This window comes from Sminthopsis crassicaudata, chromosome X (genome assembly GCF_048593235.1).
Source record: "Sminthopsis crassicaudata isolate SCR6 chromosome X, ASM4859323v1, whole genome shotgun sequence".
NCBI classification, from domain to species: domain Eukaryota; kingdom Metazoa; phylum Chordata; class Mammalia; order Dasyuromorphia; family Dasyuridae; genus Sminthopsis; species Sminthopsis crassicaudata.
The window spans coordinates 60,378,745-60,399,348 of NC_133623.1; the positions used below are offsets into that span (position 1 = coordinate 60,378,745).

General features: G+C 40.0%; 1 protein-coding gene across 3 annotated transcripts in view; it reads left to right on the forward strand.

Moving 5' to 3' along the window:
* The window catches only part of CUL4B (cullin 4B), a 64,882-nt gene extending 47,964 nt beyond the window's left edge, over positions 1-16,918 (forward strand). For all 3 annotated transcript variants that reach the window (XM_074278241.1, XM_074278240.1, XM_074278242.1), the window contains 9 exons: positions 1,873-1,977; positions 2,796-2,906; positions 3,400-3,485; positions 4,292-4,399; positions 4,885-4,998; positions 5,861-5,966; positions 11,097-11,269; positions 11,989-12,141; positions 13,709-16,918. In XM_074278241.1, the coding sequence (XP_074134342.1) occupies positions 1,873-1,977; positions 2,796-2,906; positions 3,400-3,485; positions 4,292-4,399; positions 4,885-4,998; positions 5,861-5,966; positions 11,097-11,269; positions 11,989-12,141; positions 13,709-13,804 (1,052 nt within the window). In that variant the 3' untranslated portion in view covers positions 13,805-16,918. The remainder of the gene's footprint in view (positions 1-1,872; positions 1,978-2,795; positions 2,907-3,399; positions 3,486-4,291; positions 4,400-4,884; positions 4,999-5,860; positions 5,967-11,096; positions 11,270-11,988; positions 12,142-13,708) is intronic.
* The last annotated feature ends 3,686 nt before the right edge of the window (positions 16,919-20,604 follow it).

The window sequence follows — 20,604 nt, forward strand, 5'->3', positions numbered from 1 at the left end:
TTCTGTATTGACTTTGGTATCTGGGCCAAGTTCCTTCCCAGTGTAAGCTGCCAAGCAGGTAGACCAACTACATGCAAATACATATACATGCATACATACATTGGACACCGAGATATCCTTGTATCCCTAGTTTTGTTTTGTTTGATTTTTAAACCCGACTTGCTTTTTTTTTTTTTTTTTTTTTTTAATTAGTTTTGGGAATTCCTGGTGTGGAAACTCTCTCTATGTGTATATATCAGTAAGTCATCTCTAATCTATAGTGGAGCATTGGAGGTTCAGTGACTTACCCAGGGCCATCTAGCCCATATGAGGCTTGATCCTAGCTGCACCTGGCTCTAAGGCCAGCCTCTGGTTGCTGAATTCCACTTTTCTCTCATTGTATGTATATAACAATGAATAGAACAATGAAGCTTTCTAGAATGACATGTAGGACCATTTGTTCCCATACTAAATGGCTCCAGACTTCATGCTTCTGTCCTCTCTTTAACAGCTTTAAGCTGTTATTTGTTTCTGCTCTCAGCCTGCCTGCTCTCCCTGAGCTGTGCTAAGTACTTCCCAACCCTGTTTCTGCTCTAATTTATTGAGGATTAATTACAGCCCAGGACTGAGGAGTTCTTATGAATGCAAACTTCGTGATACTCTTGAGTATTTAGAACCTTTTGTTGCTTCCTGTTTCTTAGCTGAGGGTTTCAGGGTGGCTGGAGCTCTGGGCCTGGAGTCAGGGAAAACTCATGTTCCGGAGTTCAAATCTAATCTCGGATTCTTACTAGCTTGTGTGACCCTGAGCAAATCACTTTACCCTGTCTGCTTCACTTTCCTCATCTGTAAAATAGACATAATAACAGCTCCCAAGGTCATTGTGAGGACCAAATGAGATAATATTTGCAAAACACCTAGCACAGTGCCTGGCACACAGTGGGTAATTAATACATGCCTACCTCTTCACTTCCCCTCTTCTCCCCGATACCTCTTCAGGAAAAGTGTTCCAGGATGAGACTGTGGCCCAACATTGGGCATTGCATTTGGCCTTAAGTCTGTCATCTTCATTTATTTCACTATTGTCACTGCCTATATTTTCCTTGGGCTGCTTTCTTTGATCTGCATCAGTTCACGCAGTTCTTGCTTTGTTTCTTAGACTTCTTTATATCTCTCATTTCTTTGGCCCAATAATGTTCCATTGTATTCTTCACTGACCACAATGTGTTCAGTTACTCCCCTGTAGTTTGTCTCTAATTTCTCTTTTTTGCTACTGCTATTTATAATTATCCGAACTAATTAAAGTTTTGCCAGTTTGGGTACCTGAGTGTTGCTTAAAATTCACAGTGTGTTTCTTCACGATAACATATAATAAGCAAGGCATCTTTGTAACATTTGGTTCCATCCAGAGCTTGCCTTTTCTGTTTTTAGCATTAGGTAAAAGAAACCACATGACTTCAGAATTTCTCTGTAGCCTCAGCCAGCTGCCTATATCTCATTTCCTGGAAAAACAATATTGACCTCTAAGAACCAGCTTCTGGGGGCAGCTAGGTGGCGCAGTGGATAAAGCACCAGCCTTGAATTCAGGAGGACCCGAGTTCAAATCTGGTCTCAGACACTTAACACTTCCTAGCTGTGTGACCCTGGGCAAGTCACTTAACCCCAGCCTCAGGAAGAAAAAAAAAAAAAAAAAGAACCAGCTTCTATTCCTACCTAGTAGCAGCAGAAATGCAGCAGTATATATGTACATATAAACATACGTACCAAGACACATACTATATATACATCATCACATTTTGGGGATATAAGCAGATGTTTGCGCACTCAATTCTTCTACATCATTAAATAATATATGTTCCTTTCCACCACCACCCCCTTTTTTTTTTTTTTTTTAAGCAAAATACGTGGATTCAAAACTCCGTGCAGGAAATAAAGAAGCTACAGATGAAGAACTTGAGAAAATGTTGGATAAGATCATGATTATATTTCGCTTCATTTATGGTGAGTGATTCTGAACGGTGGGAACTTTTTCCTTTCACTCAAAAGCAAGTACTCAACAGAAAAGTCAGATATGTTCTAGTAGGGATGTTGAGCTGAGGCAGAGGTAAGAATCATATTCCTATAATTGAGTTTATGAAGTTGATTTAGATTCATTGTGAAACTGTCTTGTGCTTTGGTTTTGACCTTCTAACGAGAATTGTTGATTACAAGCCACTCAAACCAAATAGGAAGTTGTTGCTGAATGGCCAAAGATAATGTTTTGTTTAGATTTTGAGCACTTTTTTCATTTGGATTCTTATATTAATGAACTTTATTAGTGGCAGCCACAGTCTAGCTATTATAATATTAGCCTAAATGTAACTGTGGCTTATATAAAATTTGAGTGTCGCCTACAATGCAAGTTATTTTTTTTAGTATATGTTAATATATTTTTTTAAACTTTGCACATCAATGTTTTAGGAGTGAGAGCTTTATTCAGACCAGTATCACATGTCTAGTGGAGTAACTGAACCTTTGGGTCTGTAGAATTTAATGTGAGAAAGGATCTTAGTATTCTTCTAGTCTCCCTTTCTTTTACAGAAGAAAAAAAATAAGTCCCACCCTGAGAAGGAGCTGACTTAAGGTCATCCATGAAGTAAATAGAAAAACTAAGATTTGAACTCCAGTGCTAGACTTGAAATCCACTATTTTTCCTGTTCTGTCAGGATAATTTTTGAATAACGTAATTGTGATACTTTGTAGTTATGATGTCATTAGTGAACATTTTGTCAGCTTTTTTCATCGCAGGTTCTTCTCTGTTTTGCTTTTAAATGTTGCAGGGAAAGATGTCTTTGAAGCCTTTTATAAGAAGGATTTAGCCAAGAGACTGTTGGTGGGAAAGAGTGCATCCGTAGATGCTGAGAAGTCGATGCTTTCCAAACTCAAGCATGGTATAGTTCTCACCTTCTTAATGTTCCTCTTCATATTTGCATGAGATTCCAGTGGAAATTAAATCGAGCCTTTCTATAATTTCGGTTTTGCACCTTTCTGTAAATTGTCCAATTTTTTCTGTCACTTCAGGTTAATTTCTTAAGCAGTTTGGATTAATGAAAAATGAAATGAGACAAACAAGGCATATGGCATTTCATACCAATCTAAGACAAGTACATTCTTGTATTTAAAGGAAGTGTGTGTGTGTTGTGTGGGAGGGGTTATTTTAGGTTTATTTTAAATTGTCCTACTTTATTTGATCTTCCAAATATGAGATATGGTTACTTTGGGATCAAGAATTTGGACTTTATATTAATAGTATTGGCTTCATTTATTTTTCTTTTAATTTTTAGAAGATATGGATATTTTATGGTAATGCACCTTCTGAACTAGAAATTCTTCATTCTTACAACTCTTTGGCATGTTCTACATAATATCATGTTTTTTCTCTAGAATGTGGAGCTGCTTTCACCAGCAAACTGGAAGGAATGTTCAAAGACATGGAGCTATCCAAAGACATCATGGTTCAATTCAAACAGGTAGTTTACACTGGCCCCACAGGCCTCTTCTTCATTCTCTGGGTGGTTCATGGTGGGGATTAAGAAAAGAAAATAGGTTTGAGTTAGAAAGCATTTAAAACTTACTCTCCTATAATCACAAAAGAGAACAATTTGAACTGGGAAAGATGCTTGGCACACTTTTAGCGTCATTGCACCTGACTGGACCAAAAGCCCTGCTTTTGACCTGAATGGAGCAGAAGAGGAGTACATGAAAATCAGAACAGTTGAATGACAAGTTTGATTGCTTCTATTGGTACTGCATTTGAAGTTTATAATAATATTATAATAATATGAAACACAAAAGTACATTGTAGGATGGCACCTAAAATTACCATTTTGTAAATTGAAATGCTACCAGGCAAAACCATGATTTGATAGACACCTGGTAAACTCTAATAAAGTTTTGTGATAGTAGGTGCTGCTTCTCTTTGGCATCGTTACACATCTCATTCATTTGGGCTCTGTTGCAAAGGGAACCATCTTTATGGTTCGATGATAATTGTATATGGTTGTTTAAAGTGAGGGATGTAGTTTCTTTTTCTAAAGGATCAAATTGGAATTTCTTTTGCAGGGAGAGGGGAGGCCATTGGGGTTAAGTGACTTAAGTCACGCAGCTAGTAAATGTTTAAGGCTGCATTTGAACTAGAGTCCTTCTGACTCCAGGGCCTGTGCTCTATCCACTATAGCACCACCGGCTACCCCTTGGAATTTCTTAAATTGACCACAAATATCAGTGCCCTTTAATGTCTTTTTCTCATGAGATTTCATTGTGTTGATTTTTATAGTATATACAAAACCAGAATTTTCCTGGGAATATTGAACTAACTGTGAATATCTTGACAATGGGTTATTGGCCAACTTACGTGCCTATGGAGGTTCACTTACCAGCTGAGGTAAGTCATTGAATACAACTTAAACATTAGGCAGAATAGTTCAGAATACGGAGAGTTTAGAGCTAGCTGGAGTCTTGGGGATCATTTAGTCCAGTTAGGCCATTTCTTTTATTTTATAGTAGAGGGAATTGTTTTTCATTAGAAATAGAAGCACCAAATACAAGATGTGTGTATATCGTCATGTTAATGGCGTTTTAATTAGATCATTTCTTTGGAATATAGCTAATGAGGTCAATTGTGTGTCCAGTTCCTTTTAGGCTCCATTCCTTCCTCACAGATTATTCCCTTCCCCAACCATTTCTAGGCAACTGGCTCACAAAGGTTTGTCGAGGTGGGTTGGATAGTGTTCCATCACCATTGCTTTAGAAAACATTTCAGAGTTCATGTCCTTCTAAAAGTGGACACACACATGCAGTATAACTTTGAGTTCTATGTTTTATGAAGACAAGTCTTAATGAAAGGATTTTTTCCCCCCATTTCTTTAGATGGTAAGACTTCAGGAGATTTTCAAGACTTTTTACTTGGGTAAACATAGTGGGAGGAAACTTCAGTGGCAGTCAACACTTGGACATTGTGTACTAAAGGCAGAATTTAAAGAGGCAAGTGGATGCTCCCAAATTTCTTTCGAATGTTCCTCATGTCTTCTTAAGGATTTTCCTCGCCAGGACAATTAAAAGAAACCACCTAGCCCTTTTCTGTCCATTTATCTGAAATAGTTCCATGGTATAGTGTTACCTATTCAATCTAGCCTTGGCAGGTTTTTGCTCTTTCGAGAGCCTTTTGTAGGATGTAATCTGTAATAATTTGCTGCAAAAACAAAAACATTGCCCCTGCCACTTGGGGCAGAAACCACCTGGTGGGCTGTGGGGTAGGTGGGGGGTGGGGGGTGGGGGTGAGATGGAATCCACAAGACTTTTTTGCATGATAAGGGAGCTTTCTTCTATGCTGTTGCTTGATCAGTAAACTGGTGGGCAAGAAGAACATAGCCCTTTTGCATTCGTTTTATTTTGAATTGTAAAGCTTCAGAGGACCTTAAATGATGGTGATCCTTTCTCTCTGCACATGCCTTTTTACCACTTTCGTTTTCTTAGATGCTCTTGATCTGAGTCTCTAAACCCACCCAAATCAGGTAATGACAAATGCTTATTTAAAAAAAAATGAATAATTTGGTCTATTCTTATATGTGAATGAATTTATCGTAATGTAGAGTTTTTTATTGTTCTGGATCCATTTCATCTGTGTATCGCTAATGCACCTCCACCAATGCAGGTCAGCAGCTGTATGTAAGTAAAGTTTTTCCAAGAGTGTTTGCCTGGGGTACTGGAAAGTTAAAAGACTTGACTCAGGGTCACACACATTTAATATGTGTTCAGAGGCAGAACTTGAACCCAGATCCCCTTTAATCCTCCGCTCACTAACTGTGCTACCTCTCATAGTAATGCTACTGTTTTTATCTAACAGGGGAGAAAAGAACTCCAGGTGTCTCTCTTCCAAACCCTGGTGCTACTGATGTTTAATGAAGGTGAAGAATTCAGTTTGGAAGACATCAAGCAAGCTACAGGAATAGGTTTGTTCTGAATTTGTTAACATTAGGTGAATGCTCAGTATTAATGCTATAGGGCCTGGCTGCCCTTGACATTTTCTGAGGCAGAGAGAACAAATGAAGACACACAGTGATTTCAGAATGGTCATGTAGGAAGCTGCCTTTCAGCATACTAGGTATCCTTCCATAGATTTGTGATCCTCCCGGTGGTCCTCAAGCTATAGTGCTGATAACAGTCTAGCCATCCTTTCTTATAGTCCTGCATTCTTCCATAAATTCTTCATGGAGGAGAAAATCAAGGATTGCCAGGCCTTTCCTGTTGGTTATAGAATATTTTGTGGCTCCCAGTGCCACAATCGGATCATTTGTTATTGTCGCCTTTTTTTACCTACCTGGCCCCTTCTCCTTTTCCTCCCATCCATGTCCTTGTTATGTTTTCCACTACTGGTCACACCCTTTGTTTTTGGATGAGTAGGCTATGGCATAGTCTCTGCGTTACCATTATAATCTCAAATCATTTTAGTTCTTCTGATTCTGGGGTGTTCCGTGATTTCCAGGAGTCATGACATTAAATGGCAGTATGTATGGTATTGAAAAGATGGGCTTTTGTAGTAGGAAGCATCCTGAGGTCACATAGACACATTCCACATTTTCTCCAATGCCATCCTGCCTGTTCTTCTCTTTCTATTCAGTTCTGGGCACGTCATTCTCCATTTGATTTTTTACACTGAATGGGGAAAAATGAGCGGCCATGGCTAGAGAGGAGGTTTTGCTGTTTGCAGGGGTTTGGAGCAGCCGACAATGGATTTTCTGTGGCTATAACATCTGAGGACCCTCACAATCTAAAACAAAGTCATTTTCCACTTTGTACAAGTCATCTCCTAGAACGGTGGCGAGAGCATCTTTGATAAATGTGTCTTCCTTTTTGTGCCTCTCAGCGTGGCTAACTAGGGCATTCTTGAACAAGGTTATTATCTCAGTGGTTGCAGCTGTCAAGGAATTTAGTGTGATCTTAATGTATTGGATGGGAGACTTGAAGGATATGTAATAGGTAATTCTGTGACCCTGAAGACATTTTCTATTGAGAATTGTCTGTGAAAGCAGGTTTGTTTCCTTTTACCCTGTTTTCTGTAAAGATATCCTAGAGACGTCCAAGGTCTTCAGAGGTACTGTAGAGATGGAATAGTAAGCACATGGGTCATTAGTTTCTGATTTCTTCCCCGTTCCCTTTCTTGGAGGTTTTTTCTGCACACTTTTAACCTTCTTTTGGAAGCAAGAGGGTGAGCCTTGGATCTCTGAACACCTTTTGAGTTTTGTTATCTCCAATTTGGATTTCTTTACATATTGTTTTCTCTTTACATATTTGGTTAGTTCCGGCTTCTCTTCTCAGCTTGCTTTTGTTGGCTGTCATTTCTGCTTTCTCACATAACTTATCAGGTGCTGAAGTTGTTAGAGAATTCAAATGTCCTTTCACTGTCATCAGCAAGGAAAATAAATTCACTATTGAAACACTGGTCTAGCTATCCCATTTGGGGTCTGTTTGCTTTGCCCCTTTTACTTCAGCTCATCAATGTTCTTGAGCTGATCTTACTTAGTTGGGACTTGGGGTTGGCTTACTGCTTCTTGCTGCTTGTACAGAGGTACTGTTTGTAGTTTGTGATTTTCCTCCCTCGTGTTTTGCAAAAGAACTTTTACTTTCTAGTGTTTGGTGGCTGGGCCACTTTCGGGGCTTTTTTAGTCTCCTCTTTTGTGACAGTTATTTTACATCATTGAAAACTTCTTTAAATGTCAGTCTCGGTACTTTAGTCTGACTAATTTTTCAGAGTCAACAGCTTGTTTAAAAAGCTTGTGTTGGAACTGTTGTAATTCCATACATTTTCTTCTCATCGTTATGTTTCTAATTTAGTGTTAATACATCTTGTTTTGACACAACAGACACCTCCCCATGAACACCCAAATCACACCATTCCCCACCCCCAAGTTTATTCTCTGAAAACATGTAAGGAAAACTACCTAATTAGTGAGACTGACTCATAGTACATGGCACTTTCATCATTTCTCACTTGTTAACAGAAAGAAAGAAAGGCCCGTTAATGTCAATAGGAAGGCACCTGTGTTGTCTTCTTGTTTTTGTTGCCTGTTAGTGTTGTCCTGCAGGGGCTGGTCAAAGTAAAAGGAGTTTCTTCATTTGCTTGGCATTTCTCCATACCAGTGAAATCACAAGTCTGTTCTAAACAAAGCGTCGGCTCCATTTATATTGTGGTCATTTGGGTGCCCCTTTCTTTACTCTTCATCACTCCACCTATTTGCATTTTCACATGATTCTTGAATTTCTTCACATTTATCATTGCTTTCAACATAGATTGTAGTTTGTTCCCTATTTGTTAGGCACATCTTTTATTTTTGGTTTTTTATCACAATGCTTTTATTGACATTTTGGTGAGGGAGGGTCTTCTCTTGTTTTGAATCATCTCGTCTGGTCTTAATTTTGATCTTTGAAATAAATGATCAGTCTTGACTATACACAGAAGCTGATTTGGAGTCCTACATTGGTCACCATCTGTTCCCTAACAGTTGAGCTAGGCTCCGTTTCATTTTTTGTTATTGAAGGATCTTCTTGTGTTCTTGGTAGAACCCCTCTACTTATCACCCTGCGCATCAGATGTTGTCTGTAAGATGCACCTGTCTTCGAGGTACTACAAGGCCAAATGACCCAAATCTAATCTGGGTGTCCTCCTTGGCCAGCTGCTGAGTTGACCTGAGGATTTGCTCCTGGAAGGCACCAATCAAAGCAGGGAGGGGACTTTGCTCCTCTCCAAGAGTTGGTTAGGGGGGCAACCTTATAGCTAGGCTGTAGATTACTGGGTAACTAGATAGGTAGTCACTCAAGGAAACGTTTTGATTTGCTATGGTAGGCATTTGAAGTGCCAACACATTGAAACAAAAGGCTGGAGGATTAGTTTAATCGAGGAAAAGTGAAGAGGCAGAGAGCTCCACCTTAGTAAGATGCAGTTTTCCAGTATGCAGCTGCAGATGTAGAACTAGTGAAAAAGGAAGAAAACTAGTACTTATGGACAGATTGTAAAAGAAGAAGGAAGAGGTTAAGGTCATTGGAAACAAGGCTGGAAGACAGAATTTGATGGTACTGGGCAAGATTCAGTTCAAGTGACACACTGCAAGGCACTGAACGTACATACAGAGATGATGAGAAACAGTCTCTATTCTTTGGGTGCTTATATTCTGATGCAGCCCCAAAAGAGCTGGGAAAAGGTCATGAGGACACACAAGTGATGGGTGATGAGGTGGTTGAAAGACTAGATAATCAGAGGAGGGGAGAGAGAGGATGGAATCAGGGATTTGAGTGGAAAAGCCAGTGTTGGCAAGAAGAGCCAGCCTCCTGTTTCCTAGAGCTTGGAATAAGTGAGGAGGGAATGGAAGAATGATGAGAGGGTTTTGAAGTGGAAAAGAGGAAATGGATAGCTTTTTTTTTCCAATTAAATAAGCAAGCTCTTCACCTGAGAGGGAAGCTTATGTAAAGTAGCCTTTTTCAATGAGGGAAAAATCTTTTTATCAATTAAAACCAGCTGAGAATAGAAAAGGTAAATTTGTTAGTGGACCTGGTCATTTTAGCTGCCATTTTCTCTCATGGTACTTCATAGCCTTTGAGTTAAGTGCTGAGAAGGCAGAGATGGTAGAGGTATAAATACCAGGGGTATAAAGGCCCAGGGCTGGCCTTTGGCAAAGCACGATCAGTAGAAAGATTCAAAGGTTGAGGACAGCATCTAGTTAAATAGGTTGACCATGAGATTTAGACTGCAAAGGGAGAAGCTCCCTTTGCTGGAGGCTCAAGCAAGCAGAGGTAGAATGGCTGGTTGTCATGGGAAGGAGGCAGAAAACAAGTTTCAGAGAAATGAAGTGGCAGCAAGGGGTAAAATGTTAGCAAGTTGTGGGGGAGATGATTTCTGATCTTTGAAGTTAGGGCATGAATGGTGATTTGAGTCATCTACACCGAGCTATTCACTGAAGCCACAAAAACAGGAGGAAGACTAAAGAACAGGCCCTTCCATGGCCATCCCCAAAGAGGACATCATTTGATAACATCCAAGAGCAGTTCCAGTGATAATAATTTATTTCTGTAGTGCTTTAAGGTTAGAAGCTGCTTTTCTTGCAACAACCCTCTGAGGTAAGTAGCGAGTGTATCCTTATCCCTCTTGTACAGATTAGCCAGGTTTAAGTAATATACCCTTATTCCAACAGCTAGCAAGTATACAAGCCAGAATTTCAATTGAGCTCTTTCCTCTTCCATATTCCGAGTTCTTTGCACAACATAACTCTAGTGGAAGGATGGGGACAGAAGCCAGATTCCGTATTAAAAGTGCTCTTATGATTATGAACAACTACATAGAATTCCCAATCCCTCTGTTTTTGTCCGCCTGCATTTTGGATTTCCTTCACAGGCTAGTTGTACACTGTTCCAAGTCCGATTCTTTTTGGGCAGCAAAACAACTGCATGGACATGTATACATATATTGTATTTCATTTATACTTGAACACATTTAACATGTATTGGTCAACCTGCCATCTGGGCAGGGGGGAGGAGGGGAAAATTAGAACAAAAGGCTTGGCAATTGTCAATGTTGTAAAATTACCCATGCATATACCTGGTAAATAAAAACTATTAAAATATTAAAAAAGTAAAATAAAAGTGCTCTCCCTCCTTTGGTTGGAGATGTGGGGGAATCTCTGGGTGTAGCATATTGCATCCACTAGAGAGTGCTAATGTCTCAGGCGATTTTACTTAACTGGTTTTTTGTTTTCTTTTGACCTTTGCTGCAAGGTCAAAGGGAGTTAGGTTAGAGGGTAATGTGAAGTGGAACAAAAAAGTCATAGGTAACATATGGAGTTTCAGGCAGCCCCAAAAGAGCTGGGGAAAGGACATGAGGACAGACATGAGGATACACAGATCTAGTGAAAGACTAGGTTACCAGAGGAGGGGAGAGATAGGATGGAATCAGGGGTTTGAGTGGAAAAGCCAGTCTTGGCAAGAAGAGCCAGCCTCCTGTTTCTCCCCCAACTCCCCTTTTTAAAATGTTACGTGCTTGTTTGTGTCTGTGAGCAGAGGACCTGCATCCTAAACTATTGTTTCTTCTTCAGAGGATGGAGAATTAAGAAGAACACTTCAGTCATTGGCTTGTGGCAAAGCCAGAGTTCTAACTAAAAGTCCAAAGGGCAAAGATGTGGAAGATGGTGATAAATTTACCTGCAATGATGACTTCAGACACAAACTCTTTCGGATAAAAATCAATCAAATCCAGATGAAAGAAACGGTATTTCCTTTTCTCCATTTTGTAATGTCTCTTGCTTCTCCTTGGTTCTTTTAAGATTAACACTCTATTCTACCACTCTTTTACTGAGATCGTCTTGATCTATTAGAGTGCTACTTTGAGGAAGAATGTACCAAGTTAACTAGTTGAGCTTCTATTATGATCATTTTTGTGTGTACTAAGAAATCATGATCCTAGCATCAGTTTTGAACTCCCAGAGCCTTTTAGTTTAGAATGCCAGTTTTCTACTTAAATTGCTGTCTTTAGGATTAGGCAAGCATGGTTTCTGAAATGGTTACTTCTGATATGAATGTTGGGACATATGACACATGTTGGAAATACTGTCTTCATTTTACCCTTTCTGGAGCTCCCCTAGAAACCCAATCCACTGAATAGACAACATTTTGCTTTATAAAGAATTCCTTTAGGGAGAGCTAGATAGTGCAGTGGGTAGAGTACCAGCCCTGAAGTTGGGAGGACCCGAGTTCAAATGTGGCTTCACATGTTTAACACTTCCTAGCTCTGTGACCCTGGGCAAGTCACTTAACCCCAGCCTCAGGAGGGGAAAAAGAAAAAGATTCCTTTAGAGAGGTCCTAGATGATTTAAAAAATGATCATGCTTTGTCTGTCAAATGTGAACATTTGATAGGAAGCCCAGGAACACTTGTGTTTTGATAGTAAACTTTCAACTCTTTTTTTTTTTTTTAACCATGACCTCCCAGGTAGAGGAACAAGCAAGCACTACAGAAAGGGTCTTTCAGGATCGACAATATCAGATCGATGCCGCAATTGTGAGAATCATGAAGATGAGAAAAGCGCTTGGCCACAATCTGCTGGTTTCTGAAGTGTATAACCAATTGAAGTTTCCAGTAAAGGTAAGAGAAGGTTCAAATACTTTCCTCTGCTTGCAGAAAGGGCTTCTAGTTTAAAAATGGGTTGGAGGCGGTATCGTTTACGACGTAGCTCACAAATGAGCATTTGTGTTTTGTTTGGCCTTTTTTCTTCTGGAGAAAAAAAAAAAGGATTTGATTTTCCCCTTTGCTCTCTTAGATTGCTTTTTATGTTCTAATGACATTAGTTTTCAGGAGAAGTTCTTTATTTAAAATCCCTTATAGCTTGAGGCTACCTGTGAGATTTTGTTTTAAAAAAAAAAAATTCAAGTTGATTCTTCTCAAACCATCTCCTGAATATTTTCCTTACGCTACCTTCAAATCCATACCACTAGCTCTCAACATATGTATCATAACAGAGTTAGAATCGATACTGTCGATAGGATACTCTTTAACTAAACCCATCAAACTATGAACTGAGAAAAAAAATCACCTACAGAGCAGTTATTTACTATAGCCATCATTATATGAAATAAGACTATAATTCTGGTAAATTATAGGATTAGCAATTTTGCTATTGTTCATTTCATTTCAACACATCCACCTTAATGAATTAAGCCTCTTTTTATGTGTGAGGCATAAAAGCAAAACAGTCCCTGCCTTCATGGAGTTTAAATGTTTAAATCAATGGATGGCAGCCAACAGAAATGCTCATTTGCACAGGATGCGGGGCTCCTGAATTGTGACGTTTACCTAGCTTCAAAAGACAGACAGTTTGGGGGAGAAAGGGGGAGTAGCACTCTTACTTAAAGGGAAGCACAGTAATATTCTCCAACTATCTGTAGGAAGTCAGTATCCTCACCTTCCTGCAGACCATATGGATATAAAGAACATCTCTTCCCTCTTCCAATGAATTGAGAGTTTACACAGTGGGTTATTTGGGAAGCATGTTACTGAAGCTCTCAAAGCAGAAGGTGTATGGCCATTTTCAGAGAATGGGGTTGAGCCAGTTGTCCCATGAGATCCTTTCTAGCTCTGACTTTCTGTGATTCTCTAAGAATACTGAAAGAAGTGTATTATAAATCATAACACCATTCTAACTTTCTATATTGTTATTGAAGCATTCGGGCGTGCTTAACTCTGAAATGTCCCCTCTAAACAGTGTGAAGAATAGAAGGAGCAGAAAGTTCTGAACAATGCCAGGGCTGTGGAGTCCATAGCACTTTGTACTTAATACATAGGTGAAGATATAGAGATGAATGCACAGACATCCCTCACCCTGAGTTTCTGAAACACACTCAGCTTAGTCCCTCAATCCTTCTTTCTGCTTATTTGAAAATGAAGAAAATAGAATTTTTGCAAATAGAACATGATATAAAAATGTTGCTAAAGACATGGTAATGGATTTCCCCTCCTATTTTATTTATTAGTTGCTATCCGTCAACAAGTCTCTGTCACTTGTGGGTATGGAATTGAAGACAGCTCGCCTCCAGCCTGGGCTTCAGAGGGGAAGTGAGGGGAGGGAAAAGGAGGGGATTCTGGGTGAAAGCCAGGCCCAGCTGAGGACCTCTTCCCTCAGGCTTTCCTTTGCTTTTTGTTTTTTTTCCCCCAGCCTGCCGATCTCAAGAAGAGAATAGAATCCTTAATCGACAGGGACTACATGGAAAGAGACAAAGAAAACCCAAACCAGTACAACTATATTGCCTAAAAGTCACCTTCAAGCACATTGCTATACCATACAAAGTTGCCAGTGGTAAAACCTAGCCTATTGTACCAGTTAATTGACTTCTTTTCTACAACCGACAACTGAACAAATGAAAGCCATTTCATGGGAAAGTGTAGTAAAATGGACTTTTTCAGTGGTGATATGCCATTTCAAGAGCACGGTTTACATTTAAGAAGAATGCTGTTGAACTCTTTGCATGTTTAGTTGATGGCAACAAATTTTGACAATTTGATCTTTCATGCTTCACTTGATTTAGGGGTCTGTGAGGGGTCCCTGTGGTTGGTTGGGAGGGGGCGGGGGGGAGTGTGGATTCTTTTATGCACTATGATTAGGAGGCGGTATTTGAGTTGTTATACAGGAGGTTTTACCCAGGATGCTTAAAGTGCATGCAAATGTGACATACCGTACAGAATCCCGAAGAGATTTATCAGATAGAAAAACCACCCTGAGCTTTGGTTACTCACCTGTTTTGTGCTTTCCCTTGCAAAGAGAACTAAGTGCTAAAACGTATTGATATTTGCTTCATATTGTTCTATTTCATTGAAAGGATATACCCAGAAAAAAAGTCTTTTAAGCTTTTGGAGCAACTGCTCCTGACTATTGAGCACATGAAGCAAAAAATCATACTGTTTTGTGAAAACAAGCCCCTAGGAAGCTGCGAGAGGCATTTGCCCCTCACCCAGCTGTGCTAACCCTCCTAGCACAGTGAAGGCCTGTCTTCTAGGCTAAGGTTTCTGAAAGCATCCCAGATCTCTTTCCATTTGATGGTGAACTTATTTTCTCCCATCCTTACTCCAATTTCTTGAAAAGTCATAAAGTAGAAAATCCTTCAGAATCTGGGGGTTTTCAAGAAGAGGGCATGCTGGTCTCTCACTGCCTCTCGAAATCACTTACATTGTAAAGAGTTGACACACAGCCACAACGTAGATACCACCTATTGTGCAAGAGAATGTCCCAGACTGGAATGACTGACCACAGAAAAGGGTAGCAAGATGATCGAGTTTTCCAAATTGGGAGGAGTCTGGAGAATAAAAAGGCTGCTTTTCTCCCACTGTGCACATGCATGTCATTGAGATTTCTGCTGTAGCCCAGAATGCATCCAGTCAGTCATGCAGTGCAAGCCGGAAATAAGTGGCCTTTTAAAAACCCAAACTAGCATAATATTTTGTAACATTGCACCCACATCACCACCAATTTGAAACCACAAGGAAGGAAAGATGTTAATCCTAGCCTTCAGCCAAGAAGCCTTTTGCCTTTTCTATTTGCCAATTAAATTTCCTTAATTCCCTTCCTCATTAGTGGCCTTCTGTAGCCAGCTCTAGGGAAATGCTCCTTTCTTCTGGCACCTTTTCATATGAACGTGGTTATCTAACAAGGGGATGCATTGCCAGGTCTTCCTAACCTACTCTCTTAAGCATTAGTTTTTCCATTTACCAGATCTCTTGCCCAGTGCTTATATGACAGGGAAATTGCCGCCAGTTATCACTCTCCCAGGTGGGCTTGGTCTTGCCAGACGCCTCCCTGCTCCCACAGCCATTTGGAACATATGTAGATTCCATTCTCAAAGAAATTCCTGCTCCCCTTTCCCCCCCCTTCAAACTACCCTTTTAAAATTGGAGGCTGGATCATTTGAAACAAGCAGAAGATAAGATAAAAAGAAGACCCCAAAATAAAAAAGTATCAAGAGAAGCAATGAAAATTGAAAAATCTTTGTAAATTAAAAAGGATTTTTTTAGGGGGACAGCCATTTTTCTGAGTCAGGTGAGTTCTGGGCCACTTTGCCCTCCCTATTTTTCTCAATAAACATTTTTATTGAAAAAAGTTGTTTCTGAAAAAGGGATCTTGAAAATAATTGAGTATTTGCTTTAAAGAATTTTGTAACTTGCCACTATTGCCTTGTTTAAAGGGCAAAACCTGTACAGATCCAAATGGGGGTTTTCTGATCCTGCCACGGATCCTTCTCGTGGCTCATCAGGCCAGCAAGTAAAGCGTACCCGAGCAATACAGAGCTAGGTCTCTAGAGAGGAGAAGGCGGCTTTCCAGCTTTATTGCCCTGGATCCTGTGTGTCTTACCTGCTTCTTCTGAAATTCTTGTAGTTTGGACTTTCACTCCTCTCCTTGGAGCAATCTTTTTGGAGAGATCCTCAAGCCAGACAGTGCTTGTTAGTCTCAGGGCACCCAGGCCAGCTCCACAACTGACACGTTTTGTGTCGGCGTCTAGCCATAGATTACAAAGAGAATACCTCTTGCATGCAATTCACAGCAGCCGAGTTCATAAGAAATTACATTTTATTCTATCTACCTGTAGGTTCAAGATTTTAATTCTATATGTATATATGCGTGTGTGTGTGTGTACTCGTGCGTATTATGGCTAGACACACAGACACACATATATATACACCCGGGAATTTTGCCTTTCATTTTTTTTTTATTCAATTCAATTTTGGATAGTTAAGGACAAAACTGACCACTCTTGAATAATTATAGAAATACAACAAACATGCTCTGTTCACCGGTTTACATCGACGTGCCAAAGCCCATCATTCGTGTGATATCAAGACCGTAGCAAATCAGGGAGCTGCTTAGCTCAGTGAAGTTTTCATTTATATTCTGCTGGTCTTTAAGAATTTTTTTTTCAGTCCCTTGACTATCAACATTGTTTGACATTAAATGAGATGTCACCTGTCCATCTGGAATTATTTAATTGGACACTTTGTTCAATGTTATTTTTGATTGGTTTTAGTTGCAAGAGTCCAGCAACATTCCATCCCAAATGGAATAGGCTTTTGTAGAACAACTCTCCACGAGTTGTGTCTGAAGGATGCGTGTGGGGAAGGGGTGGAACTAGCCTAGGAAGCCTTTTCATAGCTTGGCTGATAGAATACGGGAACGTGCTATTTCACTGCAGAGTCCTCAAAGGACTCCTGACTTGCTTTTTTACCCTTAAGCACATGAAATCTTTGTCATGTTTCCTAACAGATTCACAGTGGGTACTAAGGCTTTCCGAAGTTGGTAAATAATGTAAATACGTGTCCTTTCAAAGAATGAGTCTTTGGGTATTTTGTGTTCTTTATTAAAAAGTTTCGTGTTGATTAAGCCACTTGTCTGTGTGTTTAAAATGCCTTTTATTTTCTGCACTTTCTCACTGTAACATGTCACGTGCTTGAAGAATTTAGGGTGGACACCGAAGACTTCAGAGAGATTCTGGCCTGTGAGAAAGGCCCATGGACTAAGAGTGGGAAGAACCAAGCTTGAACACTTCAGACATTTACCAACTGCACATTCATAACCGACAAACTTCACCTTTTAGATACTTGGTTTCCCTATAGCAAGATTTTCACATTGCTACTTTCCCAATGTTATTGAAGTCAGCAAACATCCAATATGTGCCAAAGGTTCTAGGTTGAACACTGGGTATAAAAAGACCCCTCATGAGTCAGTCCTTTACCTTCAGGGAGCTGATGTTCTGCTGAGCCAGTGGAAGAAAATTGCTATGCAAACCTGAAAGCACAAAATATAATCGTTGGTAGCAATAAAAGCATCCAAGTATTCTAGCGTCCTGGTTTTTGCTAAATGATCGTGCAATGAATAGTATTTTTTTTTTAAAGAACCTTGAAGGTAACTAATAATCTAGCAGCTTATCAGAATGGCCAGTTTTTGTTCTAAACACCAAATCTGTGGCTTTATTAGTGAATTGAACTCTGGGTGAAGTGAGCAACCACTACGAGTTGTCTGAGGGAAAGTGAGTGGCCCAGGGTCAGCCAGTTGGTAAGTGTGACACACGGTAGGAGATTGGGACAGTTAGACTACTGGCCTAGGTATCCACAAGGCCCTTCATGATTCACATTACTGTAAAATGTTCTAACACTCATTACCCTTTGAAAGTTCCACAAAGCCAAATCAATGGTAGGTTTTTCTATTCTAACACACGGTTGGGCTATCTAAAAAGACCAAGACAGTTGGGTCTGTCATATTGGCAGGGTATTTCGGAGGTTTATTTTTTATCACTTTGTGAAAATAAGAGACTGACTGAAATTCAAACCCAGTATCAAATACAAAGTCAAGGTGTGTCATCCATGTCAGCATGTGCTTCTATCATGACCAACTGGCCTTGGAAATCTGAAGCGTTTCAATTCACCATTGTGATCCCCAAGGTTTTAAAACAAGGAATAACTTTGATATCCTGAGTGATTTAGAAGGGTGAGTAGGGATTCAATAGCTGTAGAGGGAGAAGAATGGAATGAAAACAAACAGAGCCCCAGGGGTGCAAAAACACAGGCTATGTTGGATTGGACAGAGGTGTGATGGGATGAGCAGGAAAGATAAGAGGGAAAACAGCAGAGGGCCTTAAAAGCAAGGGAAAAGTGTTTGAATTTTCTTCAAGAGGGGATAGAGAGGGAGTACTGAATGTTTTTGGAGAGGAATGATATGGCCAGATCTCCACAAGTTAATTAGTAATGATATTAAGGAGAAATTGGGAAGGTAAGAGTGGTACCAGGAAGACCTATTTAAGTTATTGCAATAGTCCCGGAGGATCATAAGGAAGACCTAACAGGAATAATGGGGGGGGGGAGTGGCAAGAGCACTGGATTTGGAGTTTGAAGAATGCAAATCTATGATCTAGCCTAAGTCACTGAACCTCTCTGGAGGGGAAAGGGGCCTGCAGCCTCATCAGTAAAATGAGGGTATTCAATTTGGCTTCTGGAGTCCCTCCCAGCTGTACATACATCCGTGATTAGGCCAATGATCAGGCAAGTAATTTCTCTCACTTTTTGTCATCTATAAAAGAGCATAAGAGCTTGGTTGCGAGAATCCAATGAGATAACTTAAATGACATCCTTTGTCAGCCTCAAAGTCAGTATAAAGGTGAATGAATAATGCCTAATAACGATTTACTATCAGAAAAAAAGGTCCACTGGGGGACCAATCTGAATACCCATCAAGGCCTATACAAGTGGTGGCCCCCCTAAAGGAAAAACCAGACTGACCCTGAATTGGGAAAAAAAAAAAAGGAATATTCGGCTCTTTTCTGTACGAGGACGGCCCCTTTGAGAATATCCTTTCCCTTTATACTTTGAGAATGCTCAGTTCATCTAATTTCTTGTTTGTTGTCACTAATATGCCACTAGACAATGATGCTCTTGAGAAGAAAATGGAGATGTGTACATTAATCAAAACAATCATTCTTAGCATGTCCCGCTTACTTCCACATCCCCTTGTGATTTCTTATTCTGTATGTTGGGAACCTACCTATTTATGCTGGTAGAGAGACAGGAACTGGGCCTGTGATTTCATTGGAATAGCAATGAGCTGTTCTCGCTGTTGAAAGGGATCCTGAAGCCCTCCCCCCTTGCTAAATTTTTGCTTTTTTCTTTAATGACTTATCAATAAGCTCTAAAAGGAATAATTTCAGAGGGTTTTACTACAAGAATTCTGCCAGATTTGTTTAAGCTGAAGGTCTCTATCACAGGGGAAAAATGAGAAAACCACTGGCATAGGGAACTCCCCACTGAAGAAACGCCCTCCAATAATATAAAGTGGCACCTTCTCTGCAACTTAGTCTTTTATGGTTGTTTTAAGCAGGGATTCTTAGATTTTTTTTCCACTTGAGACTCCTTTTTGCCCGAGAAATTTTTATGTAACCCCCAATATATAGGTATATAAATCAAATATTTACTGATAATAAACCAGAATTGCATAATCTCTACATTCAATTATGAGACCCCATATGGGGTCATAATTCACAGTTTAAAAAGCTGGGGTTTAGAGCACAAAAAACTGCTTCACACAGAGAAGGGCAGATTTTTCTTCACTTCAATCTATCTTTCTAGGTTTCCTGACAGGATTTACTCAGGTAATTTTTCTAGCTTTTTACGGTGAGTATTCCTACACAAATAGATCGTTATTTCCCTCTCCTTCACCTCCCCACTAATAACATTCTTTTAAAGAGGATAATGGAAGAATCTGGTCAATTTTCTATCGCTCTCTGATCAGATGCTTTTCATCTTTATTAGAGATGATTGCACTTAACTTTCCCAGGGTTATTGGGACGATCAAATGAGCTCAAGGTCTTTGTAACCTTTAACGAGGTATATAAGTCAAATCAACAACCAATTAAATGTGTACCAAGAGCCAGGTACTGTGCTAGGGATATAGAGACACCAGGTGGTCTGTCCTCGAAGAAATAATGTGCACTCTTAGAAGTGTATATAAAGCAAATAAAAGGTAATAGAGTGTGGGGCCCTGACAACCAGAATTTTATCGCAAGTCATAGGTTCATAGGATCCTAGAGCTAGAAGCCTTCTGATCCAACCCTCTCATTTTAATGTTGAAAAAACTGAGACGCAGGGAGGGGAAGTGATTTATCCAAAAATCCCACAGCTAATGAACAGAGATAGGGTTTGAAGCTAGGCCCTCAGACTCCCGATTCTTTGTCTCTGTCTCATCTTTATAACTCCTGCCATCACACTGCTTCTTCTCTCCGAGCTCCCGTGTCCATAGCACTTTCGTGCCAGTAAGCCTGCCAGCACCAAATAAAAATATGAGTGCCTCTTAAGACAGAGGAGGTCACTCGGGCTCTGTATAATGAGTGAAATGACTTTTTCCAAGCTCCAGTGGCTAGCCCAGGGAGCTTTCCCAAACAGCTACAAAATTTCTCTTCGTAACTTTGTTGGATTGCTGCCCAACAACAGCCTAAGCACTTCAGGCTGAGAATTTGCCCAGGGAAACTTAGTGGATTTCACTCCCTGGCGTTTCTTTTCCAATCCCTCCATCCCCACTCT